At 37.8% G+C, this 19386-nt stretch overlaps 1 protein-coding gene across 15 annotated transcripts in view; it reads left to right on the forward strand.

Moving 5' to 3' along the window:
• The window catches only part of ABLIM2 (actin binding LIM protein family member 2), a 135951-nt gene extending 119234 nt beyond the window's left edge, over window positions 1-16717 (forward strand). For all 15 annotated transcript variants that reach the window (XM_072334236.1, XM_072334243.1, XM_072334248.1 and 12 more), the window contains 3 exons: window positions 766-830; window positions 1015-1095; window positions 15540-16717. In XM_072334236.1, the coding sequence (XP_072190337.1) occupies window positions 766-830; window positions 1015-1095; window positions 15540-15653 (260 nt within the window). In that variant the 3' untranslated portion in view covers window positions 15654-16717. The remainder of the gene's footprint in view (window positions 1-765; window positions 831-1014; window positions 1096-15539) is intronic.
• Window positions 16718-19386: the final 2669 nt, after the last annotated feature.

The raw sequence follows: 19386 nt of genomic DNA on the forward strand, positions 1-19386 counted from the left end.
AAAGAAAAATAGACTTATCTCTGATTTTCATTTCAGATCATAAAAAAAGTCTGTGGAAACATACTGGCAATCCTGGTCACATTTAGTCATCATTATATATGATAGTAGATGACCATATGGTAGTCATATTTAGTAACACATTGGCCTGACTAGAATACTCTTGTTTGTACTACTTCAGATACACGAGCAGTTCCCTCAACAAAAAATAAAAAGGAAAAAAGAAAGAAAGAAAGAGAGAGAGAGAGAGAGGGAGGGAGAGAGGGAGGGAGGAAATGTACTATGTTCTCTTTTCTATCAGTATTTCCACTGCAGTCAGTCCAAGTGCAGGATGTTGGCATTGGCATCTTGTAGTACTGCATTAACTTGATGGTTTTTGTGTATGTTCCCAATATGACATGCTTAAAATTATCCATATATTGTAGCTGTTTTCCATAAAGAAAAACATGGGTGAGGCTTTCAGATGACAGTGTGACTTAACTGTACACAAAATTCCCAGTTTGACCAGACGTAGTCACTGAATGGCAGCAAGAGATGGATTTTCTGCAATAAGCCTTGGTTTTTGGGACTTATATAAGTGCTATATGCATTCAGACCTTTGGAGTCAAATGCTTCTAACACATGTAGTTATCCAATACCTATTGAAAACCATAAGAGAAATACAGTAGGATACCAAGTAGGATAACAATGTACTTAAATGTTCATTATGGTCACTCTGAAAGAAGCCTATATGTTCTAAACTGTGAATCTATTCTCATTCTCTTGCAGAATACAAGGTAAGAAGGGCTTTTCCAACACTGGAAGAACAATCAGATTCAGCACTTCCTAGCAAGGTTACATGTGTTAATTTTATTATTATTATTTTTACTTTATTTTGTCAATTTTGACCCAGTGAAATACTTGTCAAATGAGGATGCAAGTATGTACCATTGAAATTAGTAAGTCCCCCAATGCTGTCATTTCCACATATCAGAATCAGATTTGGCTTGAGTTCATATGCTTTTGTCTTTTTAACAGATTTATCCTTATGAGACACTTATTGTGACAAACCGAGTTCGTGTGAAATTGCCCAAGGATGTGGACAGGACCAGATTGGAGGTAGGAATTATATTTGCTTGATGGCTTTGCAAGACTTTATCCTGTTTGTTTACCACTTTCACTATTCCTGTACCCAATGAAAGAAGAGAGAAATAGCACTTTATGTTACATTTTGTTTCAAAACACTAGTATGTAGGCCATTTGAAAAGAACAGAGTAGCCAAAAACAGGCAAATGTGTGATAAAACAGTGTTTCACAGAAATACCAATAACAGCTTTTGGATGGTTTTATGAGATACTGGAAGTCCAAACTAGATGGGTGGAAACCAGTTTTTTTAAGTTCCTAATATAAAAGAAACTGCTTAAATAACCTGAAAGTTAAACAAACAAAACCCCTCAATTTATCATGCAAATAAATGGATCAGGCTCTGTTTCATTCTCTCATTCAGTCTCCCCTTTGGCTGTGTGGTACATCATTGCTTGAGCATGTATTATCCATTTACAGTAGCATCCACCTCTCTCAAGGAGTAGCAGTGAAATGCAGAGTAATGCAGACATAACTTATCATGAAGGTTAGTTTCCAAAGGCCATATCCTGAAGTTGATATTCAGGCAAAATTCATGGGATTTATTTTTTTGCCTATGTAATGACAGGACTGAGTAAAGACTCATCAAAATTATTAAGCTTTTGTACCTTTGTGTGAATTACCATTAAAAAGAAGAGAGTTCAAAAAAAGCCTGTGTGCTTAACAATGTTAAGACTTTTGGGAACCTTTATATTTAAATGAATTTAAACTATTTTAACTCGATCACTTGGGAAAAATGAAAGAAAGAAAGAAAGAAAGAAAGAAAGAAAGAAAGAAAGAAAGAAAGAAAGAAAGAAAGAAAGAAAGAAAGAAAGAAAGAAAGAAAGATTAATAAACTTTAATAGTATATTTTGGACATGCTGTACATTCCTTAAATGCTTCAATGTGTTTGCTGCTTGAATACCCAGCAAGTGGTATGGATTTGGTTGTAAGGAATATAGAGCCTCAAACATACACTGCTTTAAGCCCGGGGTATAGCAAGGCATCAGATCCATAATAAAAGCTTAATGAACCCAGAAGAAGGAATAGGGAGCTGGAGGGGTATTCATCTGGATGTATCTTATAAAGGATTCTTTTATGTACATACATGTTTGCATGTCTATTAAATAGTAGAGGCTTTGTTTAAAGAGTTTGGACCGGTCTATATGGCAAATGCAACTCTAGCTTGCTTTCTTAACAAGACATATATAGTTTGCTTTGGATAGATCATGCATGTGCTGGCTGCCATTATGAATAACTCTTGCACTGTCCTCAGCTGGGACTGCTGTTTGTTTAACACTGGATTTGCTCAGTTTGCTTCACACCAGGTGCAGCTCTGGGCCTCATGGCTTAAGAAGCCTGACCACTTCAAAGATCTCACAGAGCTTTGCAAAAGAACAATAAATAAGGTCTGCTTCCAACCTGCACCAGAAAAGCGATAAGGGGATCAGGCTGATCTGCTGATTGTTGCACTGTGTTAAACATTTTGCTTTGCAGAAAGGACTCCTTTGTAGATTTGTAGACCATCTTACATTTATTAGGGATGGGTAGTTTTTTTAACAATTAAATTAGCAGCATTTAAAAAGGATTATAACTACTGGAAAAACAGAGGCAGCACTCATCTGAGCATTCAAACCATATGTGGATTTGAAAGACAGGAGCAAACTTGCATTCTCTGCCAGCATCTTTTCTTCCTCCCTCTTCGTTTTCTTTTGCATTACAGAATTGCTGAAAGTATCTTTGTATAGAAATGAAGTATAAAGTCATTTTGCCTCAAAGTGTCTTTTGTAGCAAAAGAAGAAGATTGTAACTTAGCTTCTGTCTTGAGCATTCAGCAGATTTCAGGGCTGGGCAAGACCCAGGACTTGGGAGCCCAAGACCACATGGTTTCGAAGGTTTTCCCAGGAGCATACCTGTATTAAACACACATGCACACACACGCGCATACCCTGTCCACTAGTAGAAGACCCATTTAGTATTTGTTGGTATCTTTAAGCTTTTGGGAATGACAGCGAATAATGGAATCAAGCATTAAGGTTAGATTTCGCTTTTTCGTAAGCTATGTTTTGCATATGCTACAAAGTGTGATTTGGTGCTGACAGATCCCCAGGTGGCAAGTGTTGTATCTGAGCAGAATGGGTGGCCAGTTTCTGCTTGAATCCTACACATCCAATTTCACTTTTAAAAGAGTTATATTTTACCTACAGGAATGATGATTGCACTGCTAAGCCTTTGTATTGTCCTAAGTGGCTTATCTTGGAAAATCTTTTCAGACCGTGTTCTAATATTATAGTTCTATTAAGATCAGTTTTGCAGACTTAAGTCTTATGTTCTCATCGCTGCAAATCTCAGCATCATGGTTGTGATGGATATGGACAAGATAGAGGTGGTGTCGGTGGAATGGTATATAGAACATTTATTTCAATTGACTGTCAGATCTAAGAGTGATTTTGTCTTGTAGTGAATGTTTAAAATCTTATCTGTGATGTCTTATGTTTAGTCTGGAGAAGAGGAGGCCTAGGGGGGACCTCATCGCACTCTACAACTTCCTGAAGGGATGTTGTGGTGAGAAGGAGCTTGGTCTCTTTTCCCAGGCAACAAATAGGATCTGAGGAAATGGCCACAAGTTACACCAGGGGAGATTTAAATTAGGCATAATGAAAAACCTTTTCTCTCAGAGAGTGGTCAGTCACTGGAATGGCTGCCCAGGGAAGTGGTGGAGCCGCCATCCCTGGCAGTGTTCAAGAGACATCTGGATGAGGGGCTATGAGAGATGATTTACTGGCTTATGGTAGCAGTAGTTATGGGAGTATGGTTGGACTAGATGATCTTGTAGATTATTTCCAACCATGTGATTCTATGTGATTCTCTGATTTCCTGGTCCTACTTAGCAGTAATGAGACAAGTAAATCTGTATAAGATATATTTCTTCAAGAGTTTTTGCAAATTGACTTGAATAAAACTCCTCTATGTGAAACAGGGTTTTGAACTTTGAATGATCCATCATAGATGTCATGGAGAAGGCACTGTTATTGTTCTCTGATGTCTTATTACAAGAGAGATCTCCTGTAGTGTATGATCTTATCTTGAAAAGTTAACTCACGTAAAAGGTATTAACTCCTTGGATCAAATTAAGGGAGGCAGCAGTGAAATCCTCAGCTAAAGAACAAGGATTATAGGAGGGTGGGGTTTTAAGGTTTGGTAGTGTTTGGCTAACTTTGCTCCCATTTTATTTTTTAAATTACTTATTGTGTAAGAAATCTATTTCATGGCTTAGAGCTAGTATTTTTATTTATTTATTTATTTATTTTTTGTAAGAATGCATATTTTTCTAGGCCCAAGAGGCACACAGAGATTAGAAGGGCTCAACTGGTAATAAATACTTTAAAATAATAGAAATACTTTCTTTGTAACCGCATATATCTAACCATAGAAACACTCGGAGTGTTTTTGTTTGCTTGTTCTAACTCAGCAGTAAGGCAGAAGTAGCTTAGCTCTTTGTGCTCCTTGAGGAGATGTTTATGCCAACAGTGAGCTAATACATACAACACTAAGCACTAGTTATAATAAATGACCTGCTGATTTTTAAATACATTACCAACACTCTGACTTTTGAATAATTATCCTGAATCTTTGTTCACCATAAGCTGATTAGAAATGCAAGGAATTTATTAAAGATAAGGATTTGGTCTAGGAATTTTTCAAGAAGTTTCTCTTCACCATACTGCTGTTTATTCTGATGTTAGATGAATAGAGCAGCATTCCTCAGGCAATTGTAATGAAAAATGATGAAGAACAACCTAATTTAGGCAATTACATAGGACTGGAGTATTCAGTATGGAGGAAGAAAAGGAACTGTATCCTCGTCTTGCTTGTAGATGACAAAATACAGGGAGCTGTTGCTCTGGAAGCAGCACCTCTACTCCAAGGGACAGGCCATTGAGCTAAACATGAGTTAAATTTGTGCCAGCAGTGTGCCCAAGTGGCCAAGAAGGCCAACGGCATCTTGATTTTTATAAGAAATAGTGTTGCTAGCAGAAGCCAGGAAGATGATTGTCTCTTTATGTTCCTCATCTCTGGTTAGGCCATACTATGAGTACAATGTTCACTTTTGATCCCCTCACTAAAAGAAAGACATTGAGGCCCTGGAGCATGTCCAGAGAAGGCAACAAAGCTGTTGAGGAGTCTGGAGCACAAGTCTTTTGAGGAGCAACATAGAGAGCTGGAATTGTTTAGTCTGAAGGAAAGGTGACTAAGGAGAGAATCACAGAATTATATAATGGCTTGGGTTGGTAGGGCCCTCAAGGATCATCAAGTTCCAAGCCCCCTGCCACAGGCAGAGCTGCCAGCTTCTATTTCTAGTACTAGATCAGATTGTTCAGGGCCCAGTCCAACTGACCTTAAACATCTCCAGGGGTGGAGCATACACGACCTCTCTGGGCAGCCTGCTCCAGCACCTCATCACTCTCTTAGTAAAAATCTTTTCCCCGACATCCAGATTAAATCTCCCCTCCTTTAGTTTAAAATAATTCTCCCTTATTCGATCACTATCTACCTGTGTAAAAGGTTGATTTTCTCTTGTTTATATTTTCTCTTTAAACATTGGAAGGCCTCAATGTGGTCTCCCTGCAGCCTTCACTTTTTCAGGCTGAACAGTCCCACTTCTTTCAGACTATCTTCATGATGCTCTAGCCCTTGGGTCACCTCTGTGGCCCTCCTTTGGACCCACTCCAAAAGATCTACATCTTTCCTGTGTTGGGGGCCCCAGATCTGGATGCAGTACTCCAGCTGGGGCCTCATGATTGTAGAATAGAGGGGGACAATCACCTCCCTTGTCCTTCTGGTCACCTATCTTCTCCAGTTCCTGCTTAGAGGTTTAGGGATGTGAGAATCCTGGCTGCCAGTAAAGACTGCAGCAAAGAATTCATTGAGTACTTTAGTCTGCTCTGTGTCTGTTGTAGCCAGTTCTCCTTTCCCATTTAATAGAGGAGATATGTTCTCTTCATCCTGTTTCTTCAGACCTATGTACCTGTGGAATTCCTTCTTGTTTGTTTTTTTTTTTTTAACATCCATCTCCAAATTAAGTTCCATGTGTGCCTTGGCTTTTCTAATCCCATCTCTGCATGTCCAGACAGCATCCCTGTATTCTTTTCAAGTGAGGCTTTATAGCATTCTACAACTACATGAAGAGAGATTGTGGTGAGGTGGGGGTCAACCTCTGCCTCTGTGTAACTAGTGATAGGACTAGAGGAAATGGCCTCAAGTGGCTCCAGGGAAGGTTCAGATTAGATATTAGGAAAAATTTCTTCTTTGAGTGGTCAGATGCCAGAATGGGCTACCCAGGGAGTCACCATCCTTAGAGGCATTCAAGAGATGTGTAGATGTGGTACTGAGGAACATAGTTTATTGGGGAAGTATTGGTGGTAAGTGAACTGTTGGACTAGATGATCTTGGGGATCTTTTCCAACCTTGGTGATTCAATAATTCTATTCTGTGACCTCATGAACAAAAAATCCACGTGCCTGTACTTCTGATGGAATAATACTGTTCAGCAGCACAAGATGGGGAGCAGCTCTGCAGGAGACACCCTGAGGTCCTGCTGGAAAATGAGATGAATGTAAGTCAGCAGAATACTTTGGCATTCTTCTCAGATGTAGGCCCTGAACTGCCAAAATGTGATTCAAAAATTGCAGAAAACAAATTGCAATTAAATGTAAGGGGAAAACTCTGCACTGTAAAGGCCAGAGGAGGGCCATAGAAATGATCCAAGGGATTGAACGCCTCCCCTATGTGGACAGGTTGAGAGGGCTGGGGCTGTTCAGCTTGGGTAAGAGAACATTAGAGAGTTAAAAGAACTACTCATTCATGCCTATGAAATACGGTAGATTATTCCACTTTTGTTTGAGCCTGCTGATTCTTTAACTGAAACAATTGCTAAGGAAAAAAATACTCTGGAATGTCAAGTAGAAAGCTTTCCTCTGCCACCTTGTTCTCTTGTAAATAGAAATCAGAGATTTAAACATGGGTGTGGTCTTGTTTGAAGAGAACGCTCACATTAATTCAAATACTGTTTTCCTCCTGAAGCTACTTGTCTGGATCTGTTTTAAGCTAGCTAAAACAGCTCTTCTTCAATAATTGCCCTGCGTTCTACCCATCTGAGCTGTAATCATTTTAGAAAAGACTTCCAGTAATTCAGCCTGAGTTTATAACAGCCTCAGCTTGTAGTTGTCAGTCATACAAGTAATGTTGTGTGTCCCACTTTCTCTAGAGCTCAGATGAGGAGTACATGAGGAAGGCTAAACCAAAATGTTGAGTATTTTAACACAGAGAAGCGCAGTTTGTAGTGTGGGACTGAATTAGTGATGATCACAGAATCATAGAATGTCCAGGGTTGAAAAAGACCTCAAAGATCATCTAGTTTCAACCCCTCTGCTGTGGGCAGGGTCACCAACCATTAGACCAGGATGCCCATATGAGCTCTTTCGGAATAAAGTTCATACCCTAGTATGAAACAGTTCTCTTCACAGATGTTAGTGGAACTTCACACCATTTAAATTGTAAAACCTTTCTGGTGGGTTCTTTGTTTGTTTGCTTGTTTTGTTTTATTCTAAGCATATGGTTATATTGTGATCATTGATGGATGTCTATATCAGTTTTCAAAGTCTGTATGAAAGGAGCCACTGTGAAATGAAATTGCACATTAGAAATGACATGATACATGAAAAAGCTAATTCCTACCAGAGTGAGAACAGTGTGAGGGTGAAGAGGAGTTAGATATGAAGTATACATTACTAAAGGAAACTGGGAAATCTGCCTTATGAACAAAGTATTTTGAACCTTAAGTGGGTGCATGTGGAAAGGTTTCATGTTGACTTCAGTGTACTTTTTTTGGATCAGTCCCAAAGACCATAGATATATCACTTGAAACCAAACCTCTGAGCTCCAACTGTGTGCATCTGGGACAAATATCCAAGCAAGTGCTAGCACCAGCATCCATGAATACACAATAAATTATGTCATTGGATTCTCCATTTTAGTAGACAATAACCTCTACTTTTTTTAAGAAAACTGCACCTATATGTCTAAAATGATGTATATATTTCCCTAATTCACAATGAATTCACAGTTTTTGTTTTATTTATGTATCATTTTTTAGTGACAGAACATTTTTATCAGCAGTAAGTTGAGAGCAATGACTTAGGTAATGGGCAGTATGAAAAAGTTCATTTGGCAAATGATGGAATAATGGCACAGGTTATCCTCAGAACAGTTCTACTGTATTCTACTACGTAGTAAGATATTTTAAGTAAGGTATTGATATCACTGAGTGTAAGTGGAGTTGCCCTCATTATTTTAACATACTTCTTAAAGTTCATTAGGTAGCAACTCTTGCCTTTTTTAACTCCCCCCACGCCCCATCGTGTAACTATTACTTAATAGTTTGAAATATTTATTTAGCATGAAGTTTAACTTCTTGGTAGATTAGAATAATATTCAGTACTCCCTTGGGAATGTGACATATGGCTAATTACAACATTGTAATTAGCGACATGGCAGGCTTAGAAGAAGCCTCTGAAGAGTCTGCTGAGCCCCAGAAATGTAGAAGAAAGGAGTAGAAATGTTCTGGATGCAAAATAAGAATTTGAATTCAGTATGTCAATGAGATTTTTTTTCAAAGCTTATTTTTAGGCATCTCAAAGTTATATCTGGTCAGAATTCTAGAGGCATAGGAGAATGGAATGGGAGTAGGGGAAGAAAGGGGAAAAAATGAAGGAGGGCCATTTTTATTTCAAATGTATTCAGTTGAGATTCTTCTAACATAAATTGTAATGTAAAAATAATTGTTACACCTCACTTGTACAGACTCTGAACTGCCCTAAAGAGCTAAAATGTGGTTATTTACATGAATGCCTGCTTTCCTGTGGCTAAGTTTTTCCCAATAAATCCCAGCATAGCTTGGGTATTTTATGTTTTGGAGACTCTAGAAGAGATCCTATTGCTTTTGGTTTTGGCTTTTGTGGATTAGAGGTTTTGAAGTGTTACAGTGAGTCAAAGCAATAAATAATTGAATTGGAAAGCTATTAAAATTACACACAGCGTAATATGCTCAGTACAGTGGAGTACTTCAGAAAGTCACTATGGATTCACTCAAAGGCAATGTTATGTTCAGCTGTCACTTCCTATGTACATAAGGTAACAAAAATGAAAACAAAAATGAGAACAAAATCAAACTGGAAGCTTTAAATAACCCCTAAGAATTAGGACTTCGATTTTTCTTATTTTTTTTCTTAAGCTCATCACCTCTGCCATCCAGTGTGTTGGCTCATTGGTTTGGTATTGACTCATGAGGAAGTATGATATCTGAATTTCCTACATCAGCAGGTTTTCACTTGTGGACTCCCATCCAATTACTGGCACAGAATAAACATGCTTGTGCAGCATGACCTGGTCACAGCTTACTGCAGTGCAACTGTAGGTTAATTGAAATTTTCCCATACAGTGACTTATTCATGCTAATGCCAGTATTAGCTTTGAAGATCTCTGAATGTCATTAAGAGCACAGTTATTGTTGTATAAAAGAAGTCCCACTGAATTAAATAAACGTTATAACTCTATTTAGAATGATTAGCAGCTTTTTAACATGGTACAGAAAAACAGACACAAGCCTTGTTAATTTACAGCAAAAAGCATCGCTTCTTTCTGAGTTAGCACTGTGTAGCAAGCATTTGAATGTGCAATTAATTACTTTTCTTCAGGGAAATGCAAAAATGAGCACATATCTGTACTGCTCATTTTAACGATCACTGAACATGAGGATCTTCCATTATAGGGATGCAGTGCATTGAAGAGGTTTAGCTCAGTCCTTGATTACATATTTCTGTATCATACTGTTAAGAAATTTGTTTTTTAATTCTTCCATTGTGTGTATGTGCTGTAGGAGAGCTAGTTGTGTAATTACGGCAGAGGTACTGCTACTCTTCTCATATAGCACTGTGCCGTATCTTAGGTAACATGCAAGTCAGGCATTATGTATATTGTACTTCACTGAACTTGACTATGGCCATCTTTTTCTGATTTCCCATGCACGCTGGCACAAAGTGCTATCCAGGACAAGACTGAATGGTACTGACTTTACGAGCCTCAGACTAATACAATTGTTTTAAAACAACATGATGCAGTAGTTTTTTCTAGTGTGATAAATTAACTCTTAAATATACTGAAAATGTTTGCTGTTGCAAGCTTCAGTCCAGCAGCCATTTTAGTGAATAACTGTCTTGAATTTATTTACATAATCTTTTAGAAAGGCTTTTGGGCAGCATCTTGTTAACACCACTGTGCAGCTTCTAATTTGAGATAACCTAAACACATCCAGTTCAGAGTGAGGGTAGAAAGAGACCTTGGTCTGGTCCTGTGGTACTCCTGGGGCATGTAAAGGTTGGAGGCCAGCTGGGGCACAGGGATGATGAAATGATAGAATTTTTGATCCTTGTTGAACCACAGAAGGGAGTCAGCAGAACTGCCACCTTGGACTTACAGAGGGCAGACTTCAGTATCCCTTGGACCATGGTTGAGGGAGTCCCTTGGGAGGTAGTTCTGGAGGGCCCAGGAAGGCTAGGAATACTCTAAGGAAGTTATTTTAAAGGTGCAGGATCTGACTATTCCCAAGTCACAGGGGAAGACCAGTCTGGTTGAATGAAGACCTTTGGCTGGAACTCAAGAACTAAATGAAAGTTTATGGTCTTTGGAAGAGGAGCCAAGAAACTTATGATGATTACAAGTACATAGTGAAGCTGTGCAGGGAGAAAATTACAAAGGCCAAAGCCCAGCTAGAACTGAGCGTGGCCACTGAGGTTAAAGGCAACAATAAATATTTCTATAAATACTTCAACTGTAAGAGGAAGGCCAGGAAGAATCTCGGTAGCCATCATGGATCAATTAAAGGTTGAACAGGGGATCAGGCCCAGTCAGCATGGGTTTACAAATGATAGATCCTGTTTGACAAACCTGATTTCATTCTATGACAAGGTAGTCCATTTAGTGGGTGAATGTGGTCCACCTGGATTACATTAAAGCCTTTGACACTGTTCCCTACAACATCCTCAAGAAGAAGCTGGCTGCCCATGGTTTGGATGGCCATATGCTCTGTTAGGTGAAACACTGAATGGATGTACGGGCCCAAAGAGGTCAATGGAGTTAAATCCAGTTGGTGGCTGGTCACGAGCAGTGTCCCCCGGGGATCAGTACTGGGGCCACTCATATTCAACATTTTTATCAATGGTCTTGGTGAGGAGATTGAGTTCACCCTCAGTAAGTTTTCAAATGACACCATGTTGGGAGGGAAAGGCACTACAGAGGGACCTGGATAGACTGGACGGATAGGCCAAGGTAAATTGTATGAGCTTCAATAGGGACAGGTGTCGGGTTCTGCATTTTGGCTGCAACCCCAGGCTACCCTACAGTCCTGGGGAGGAGTGGTTGGAAAGCTGCCTGATGGAAAGGGACCTTGGTGTGCTGATGGACAGTTGGCTGAATATGAGCCAGCAGTGTGCCCATGTGGCCAAGAAGGCCAAAGGCATCCTGGTTGGTATAAGGAATGGTGTGGTGAGCAGGACTAGGGAAGTCATCCTGCCCCTGTACTTGGCATTGATGAGGCCTCACCTTGAGTACTGTGATCAGTTTTGGGCAACTCAGTACAGAAAGCACACTGAAGTGCTAGAGCAGGTCCTAAGAAGGGCAACAAGGCTTGTGAGGGGCTTGGACAATATGCCCTATAAGGAGAGACTGAAGAAATTAGGGCTGTTTAGTCTGGGGAAAAGGAGGCTGAGAGGAGATGTTATTGCTCTCCTCAGTTACCTGGAAGGTGATTTCAGTGAGTTGGTTTCTTCTCACCGGTGACAGGACGAGGGGAAATGGCTTCAGTTGTGCCATGGGAGGTTTAGGTTGGATATCAGGAAAAAACTTCTATACAAAAAGGGTGGTTAAGCACTGGAATAGGCTCCCAAGAGAGGTTGAGTCATGATCACTGACTCTGTTTAAAATCCATTTGGATGTTGTGCTCAGGGACATGATTTAGTGGTGGGTTGTTAGAGTTAGGGTAGTATGGTTAGGTTGTGGTTGGACTTGATCAGGTAGGCCTTTTCCAACCTGGGTAATTCTGTGATTCTATGATTCTGTGATTCTCAGTGTACACAGTGTGCTCAGCTTTGCCACTGATGAAGAACTGAGAAGTAGATTGAATTCAACAGACTGAATATGGTCAGATTTTGCCAAATGGAATTAGGAACTTGTCCCTGGAATATTGTAAAACAACCAGGCTACCTTAGAAACAAGGCCAACACTAGTAATAGTAATAATAAAAGAATGTTAATTTTACTAAAAGTTGAGGCATTCATTTCACGGCCCAATGATGCAGTGTTAACTTAGCTGGATATGGATATCTTAAGCTGATCCAAAACCTGAAAACAAGAGAAAAGAAATCAAAACTCAAGTTCTTGGTCTTGTGCATGCCTTTTCTCATACCTCAGGATTAATATCTTGCTCTATTTTCTACGCATAATTTTCAATTTCCTTTCTTTTGTTTGAGTAATGAGACAAGGCAATGCTTCTGCATGAAAATATTTTGGCTAAGACCAATTAATATTCAGATAGCTAAGAAGAAAAACAATCTAAAATTTCTTAGCCCTGTGTTCTCTGCTCTTGGTAAGAACTTTGTCTGAAAGTTGCAGGGTTTAAGAAAACCCAAGAACAGGGCAGACAAAATTTAATGTCACATAAAGAAAAGCATGAACATAACCTTCCCACACTGGCCTATTCCCATGGTGTTTATACCATTTAAGTACTTGTAGACATTTACCATATTTTCCCTTAGTCGTGATTTGGCTATGCTTATACATACTTAGGCCTTTTAGTCTTTCCTCATAAATCAAATTCAGCAACCCATGATTCCTTTTGTTACATTCATCTGAAGTGTCGCCAGTTTGATGACATCTCTCTGGGATCAAGGGTTATTCTAAAATCTGTAGAGAGAACTGAAATCATTGCTGCTTCTAGGGTTAGTCCCAGAGCTGGAGCCCAGGGCGTTTAAAAAAGGACAGTGAGTGCTTCCGAGATGCAGGGAAAACAGTAGGAATTATGCTATGCTGGGCACAGATCAGTATCCTCAGATAGAGTTCAAACTAATTTTGAATTAATTTTGCCTTCTGGAATTAATTTTGAGTGTGAGTAATGCATTGATGGAGTAAGGAATTTTGCTAATGTTGTGGTCTGGTAGCATAGTCCTTAAAATGACAATTAAAAGCAAAGTAACTGACTAGTGTAATGGAAGGTGAATATCATCTGGGCATATGCAGAGGAATAAGGACTGCATTAAATTTATATTGATTTGAATAGAATCATGTGGATTGAAAGCTCATCAGCTCTAGGGCAAAGTGAAATGATTGGAGAGAAGAGCAGAGCTTGCACTGAGACCGGGGAGATGAGATGTAGTAAATGTGCAGCATATCACAGGCAGGACCTGTGCCCTGATGTAGCACCTGCTGGCTGTCTCTGAGTTGACTTTTACTGTTGAAGGAGATCTGTTGAGATTATAGCAATTCCCAGGAAGAAATTATGTAAAGTATCTCAAGAAGAAAAAAAAATAATAAATAAAACAAAGATGAAAACATTTTTGTCATAATTTTACTTTTTTTTTTTTTTTTTAATGTTTTTGAATCATGGTCAAAGCAGTTTTACCTGTAGGTTATTAGCTTTCTGCTTTTCTTCTAGGATATGAAGAACAGTTTCTCATTAATTTCTCTTGAGGTGTCATTTCAAGTATTAGCTACATTCTAGAAGAAAGATAAAACAAGATGTGGTCCATATTGCTTATCCAGACTTCTTTTTCAACCCCACAGGCCATAGACATTATTCTTGCTTAGAGAAATTAAGCTTGCTATAATTTGTCTACTAGATAAACAGAAAAATATGAACAAAAAATAGTGCAAGGAGGGGTTATTTTTTCTTTCCAGACCCCATAGAATTAAATTCTGTCAGAAATTGTTGCTAAAATGCATTGTCAGATGTTGTTCATTTCCACGCAAAACAGGATCTGCTCTGCCAAATATGCATGGTGCATTTGTTCCATGCTAAGTGTAGTGCTTATGTTGGGTTGTTCTCATTGGTCAAGAGAAAAATGAGGGCTCTGTTCCAAACTCTTAGTCACTGTGGCTGTGAATATGTGGAATCTCAAGGGGAAAAAAGTCTGTCCTTTTTTAAGAAACCATGAAGACCTACAATGACCATTCAAGGTAATTCAATGTAGTGATATCTTGAAAACAATTTGTTTAATTTTCCTTGTGTAATTTACATTGCAAATTCATTGTTAAAAGCAGAAAGTAGAATTTTCTTTTAAATTTGGTCAAAATGTAGCTTTGTAGGGTAGTGCCAGTGTGGTTGTGTCCTCTATTGTCAGTTAAACCATTGTGGGAATATCAGGCTCTGTTAGCATACTCCCTGCCCTAATTTTGGCTGATAACAGAATAATTTCAAGGAATGCTTTATGGAAAAGGAGAAACCATCCTTAAAAAACCCTGGAAGTTGTAATTTTCACCATGTTGAATCTGTCACTTTTAGATGACACGCACTTAACACAGGGGAAACAGAGAACATTCATTGATAAAGCTAAAACATTTGAAGAAGTGTTAGCCCACAGCTGTCAGAAGAATTTTATACAACATTGTTTTATAATTCACCCAATATTATGTGTGCATGTACTACTAGTTGTTAGGTAAACTTCATACACTTCCATAATCTCATCTCTTTCAAATTCTTAATGCCGTTCTCCCATTTTGTATTCATATATATAAACATATGAAACATTAAATAAAAGCATACTTCTTGGCATTTCAAAAAAGCTATATCAGACTTGGCTTTCTGATATGACTCTATCCCCATAAATAATAGCATTCTGGATTATAAGAATTCAGCAGTGTTCTTTCTCCTTTGTACAAGACTGTTATTAGCAGACCAGTGTGGTGTCCAATGCTCTCATTAAAGATCAAGGAAAAACAAATCCAACTCTGAAATTATGCTGATATCAAGCTCTTTAAAATCCTGGAGTAGCTTAAATTTGTCTCAGTGTGCTCTGTCATCACACTCCATGTGTAAACACATCCTTTTCCTAACGATTGTAACTTCCACTCGGCTAGGACACTGTTGGAAAGATTTTTATTCTTATTTTTTCCAAAATTCACTAACATTAAGAATTTCATTTCCCAGCTTCTTTAAGCTAATATGGTTTTGATGCACTTTTTTTTTTTTTTTTTTTTTTTTTTTTCAGAATTTGAGAATTCATATGTAATTCCAAATGCATGATGTTTTTACGTATTTTAAAACTTAAGACAGGTAAAAGTATTCCTATGCACAGAAGAGTTTAATGATGCCTTTGTGTTTTCATTTTGAAGAGACATTTGTCCCCTGAGGAGTTCCAGGAAGTCTTCAAAATGAGCATCGAGGAGTTTGATCGCTTGGCACTTTGGAAGCGGAATGACCTGAAGAAAAAGGCCCTGCTTTTCTAGTCCCTCACAGATATAATATGTGCTTATTCAAAACAGAAATAGTCTTGCCAGAACTATCACATGCACTTGCTGTTGAACCATTGTCCAGCTTCATTGTGTTAGTATGTGTCGGAGGAAAAAGGACAGATTAGATGGCAACGCGTTGGAATACAAAGAATTTGCTAATCTTGCATTTCCAGCTGGTTCTGTCAGTAACTCTGGTCCTACCCAGTTTACAAGATGCAAAAATCTAGCTTTAAATTTATTGTTGCTTGCAGTTATTGCTTGATACGAATGGATATTCTGAAGAGAAAAAGCGTAGCTGTGACAAAGGAAATCTGACATTTTGTTTCATTAAGTTTTAAAATGCAATTTTTACAAAATCAAATAATGAATATGAAATTCTATAATGGAGGATCACTTGCAATTAAAAATGTGGTAAAAGCCAAAGAAAAGCATGTCCTCAAGCAATTATTGCATCTCTTTATGTGTGGTACTTTTTAAGAGTGAAAGCAAAAATATGGAAGCACCTTAATTCTACTTCTTATACTTTAAACACAACCTATTCTCTAAAAGGTCATTTTTGTCTAAACGGTAGCTTGCTATCTTTAATTACAGCACAAGAGTTTTTATTTTATTAAGAATATATTGTGACATAAAGCACTTATTATGACTAAAATGTATACAGAGACCTACTTTAAAAATTTAGTCCCATTCATCAGGAAAACAGAAGCCTTACTTATACAGAACTGGTGTAAGAGTGTATTGTGACAGTTGACAGTGTTTTCCTACTATCTTGGGGCATTTGGGAAACTTTTTTTTTTTTTTTTTTTTTTTTTTTTTTAACATTTCGTGCTGATATAAATGCCAGATAATCTTAATTACATGTAGATAGATATTTCTATCTATAAGTTTGTTTATTTTTCATTAATATATGTTTTCAGTTAAGACTTTCCTATGTTCTCCATTTTCTGGCTTTATATCATAAGCCATGAGAACGGTAATGGCAATTGATAGGTATGGAAATGGAACAGTTCAGCATAAAATGTAACAAAATAAAAAAAAAAAAAAAAAAAAAAAAAAAAGCTTGGTGTGCTCTATCAATAGTATACTAAATTATAATCAAATACATGGAGCCCTCATGCATTACTATTTGCATGTTTCTGTACAAATCAATTTTAAAAAGAAATCCCTATATGATACTGGTGCAGTACCTTGGAACTCTCTTAAATAACAAGCAATGCTAATAAAATCTGAGCATTTGATATGAGCTCTTAATATCTCTTCCAACTGGAAGACTGCATTAAATTTAATAATTTTATATGGTCAGAAGTACGGTTGCTGACAAAGAATGATTCAAAGTGAGTTATTAGTTTTGTGTGATACTAAAAGAGCATTACAAAAAAAAAGTACATTTTTCAGCCACGTGTCAGTATTCTGCATTTTTACTGCCTTGAATGTTTGTACTCACTTCCTACTTCACTATGTCTTTTTGCATAAGTAACTGGTTGATACGTGCACTACAACACACTGTTTCAACTGCTCCAGCATTGGAAAAATCATAGCATTGAACATGCCTTCTTCCAACTAATTTTCAAAATCCATACTGTTGGAAATATTTTCTCATTACCTAAATGTTTTGTCTGATGATAGAAACGTTTAAAAAAAATCATTAAAACAAAAGACATAAATGAATAACTGTGCTAATTGTGTATAATTTATTCATTGTACTGTTTTTCTGGATAGGTTCTTCCAATTATATTAATGTAACTATGTTACTTGCATTAGGTTTGCTCAACAAGGAGGTATCTTTTGTTGTGAAGTGTACTTCTGATGGTAAATTTACTGCAAAGTTGTTTGTAACTTAAACAATCCATGGAGCAACTGACACATCAAGCAAAATTTGCTTTGACTCTGAAGAGCAGGGAAAGAAAAAATGGGGATAGGCTCTTTAGTAGTGTCTGTTGTGGTGATGGGACAAGGGGAAATGCTTTCAAATTAAAAGAGTAGATATTTAGATTGGATACGAGGAAACAGTTTTTTTCACAATAAGGGGGTGAGACACTGAAACAGGTTGTCCAGAGAGGTGGTGGGTGCCCCATCACTGGAGGTATTCAAGGACAGGTTGGTTGGAGCTGTGAGCACCTGTTGGAGCTGTAAGTGTCCCTATTCACTGCAGGGGAGTTGGACAAGATAGCCTTTAAGAACCTCTTCTAACTCAAATGATTCTGTGATGTTCAATGTATACAATCATTAGCCAGTCTTAACTGAGAGATCCTAATCACCTATAGGCAACACCCATAATGGTACGCAACCTCAGAATAGTTCATTATGTCTCCATATTGCAGTCAAATCCAGCCAATATGAAAGCTCATTGGGCAGTGTGGACCTGTAAACCCAGGAGAGTAAGCAACTGAAGTGAGGTGGTTAATATATTTGACCTTGGTGAAACTACTATTATCATCTGTATGTTTCTGGAGTATCAGATTAATTACAGTCATCTTTTCCTGAAAATATTGCAGGTTGATAGAGAAAATCCATATATTGGTGCAGATCACACACAAGTTCAACACTGATCTTCATAAATAATGTGAAATTGCTTAACAAAAGTAGCTATTGTACCAGTTCAAGCAAAATGCACATATCAAGCAACACTTGATCAAGAACTCCACATTGAAGAATGTTACCTAGAATTTTAGCAGATGATAAGTTAGGACTGTGAGCTCTGTTTGACCCATTCATGCTGTTTTGAGCCAGTTAATCTGTTATAATGCCAACAGCTTAGAAGTATCTTCTGAAGGTCCTCATCCTACCTGAGCTAAATCAGATAAAATTCTCATTTTGCATACCCTCATGTAGATGTTTTAGTTCATGAGTACCAGTTCTCGTGATAGTAGACAACAATACCTAGGATTGATACTACATTATCTACTTGTGCATCATTCAGTTTTCTCTTTTATGGTCAGTCAAGAGATAACAGAACTTTGACGACATCGTAGTGTTGAAAACCAGTTACATGAAGATCAGTTGTCACATTTCTGTCTACTGAATGTAAAGAAAACCAATCCATCTTCAGATGTGTAAACTACAACTATTGAGTGTTAGATGAAATTAATTTTGTACAGGTGAAAACAGTAAGCCAACGTTCTCAGTAAACTGGTGGATTATCACTCACAACTATTGGCAGTTCATAGACCACATTATCAAATCACTTTCAAGACAACAGAGTGGCACTTTGACTTGCACGGATTTCATAGAAGGCCTTAATAGCGTTATTCTTTATACTGCTTACCAAATAGGCATGTATTCAATGCCAAACACACAAAAATGTCCTAGAAGACAGTCAGTTTATCAACTTTTGTTCCTACTGCCAGCTAAACCATAAAGGAATTTTGGCTTCCATACTCAAAATCTTTGCTGATGTTAGATGAACAAATACTCTTATGTATCCTTCTTATTTCATTTTCCCCAAAGTTTGAAATGGTCTGTAGATGTCTGTTCAGTGCAGAGGTGGCACAACTCAATAAGCTGTTCTCTTTTTCAGATGGTGCATGTCAGTGTATCACTCTATATTTAAAGTATCTACTGTCATGTGGTGTAGAGACCTAGTCAGTAGTGTTTTGTAGCATATCTAAATTCTTATTTACAATATGATTGTGTAAGCTATATTTGCCATCAAACATCTATACTATTGTGACAGAGTCTTAAAATGAGCAGTGTTGTAATTCATTTTACTGCTAGATCCTCTGTACAT

The sequence above is a fragment of the Excalfactoria chinensis genome, chromosome 4, assembly GCF_039878825.1.
Source record: "Excalfactoria chinensis isolate bCotChi1 chromosome 4, bCotChi1.hap2, whole genome shotgun sequence".
Classification (NCBI taxonomy): Eukaryota; Metazoa; Chordata; class Aves; order Galliformes; family Phasianidae; genus Excalfactoria; species Excalfactoria chinensis.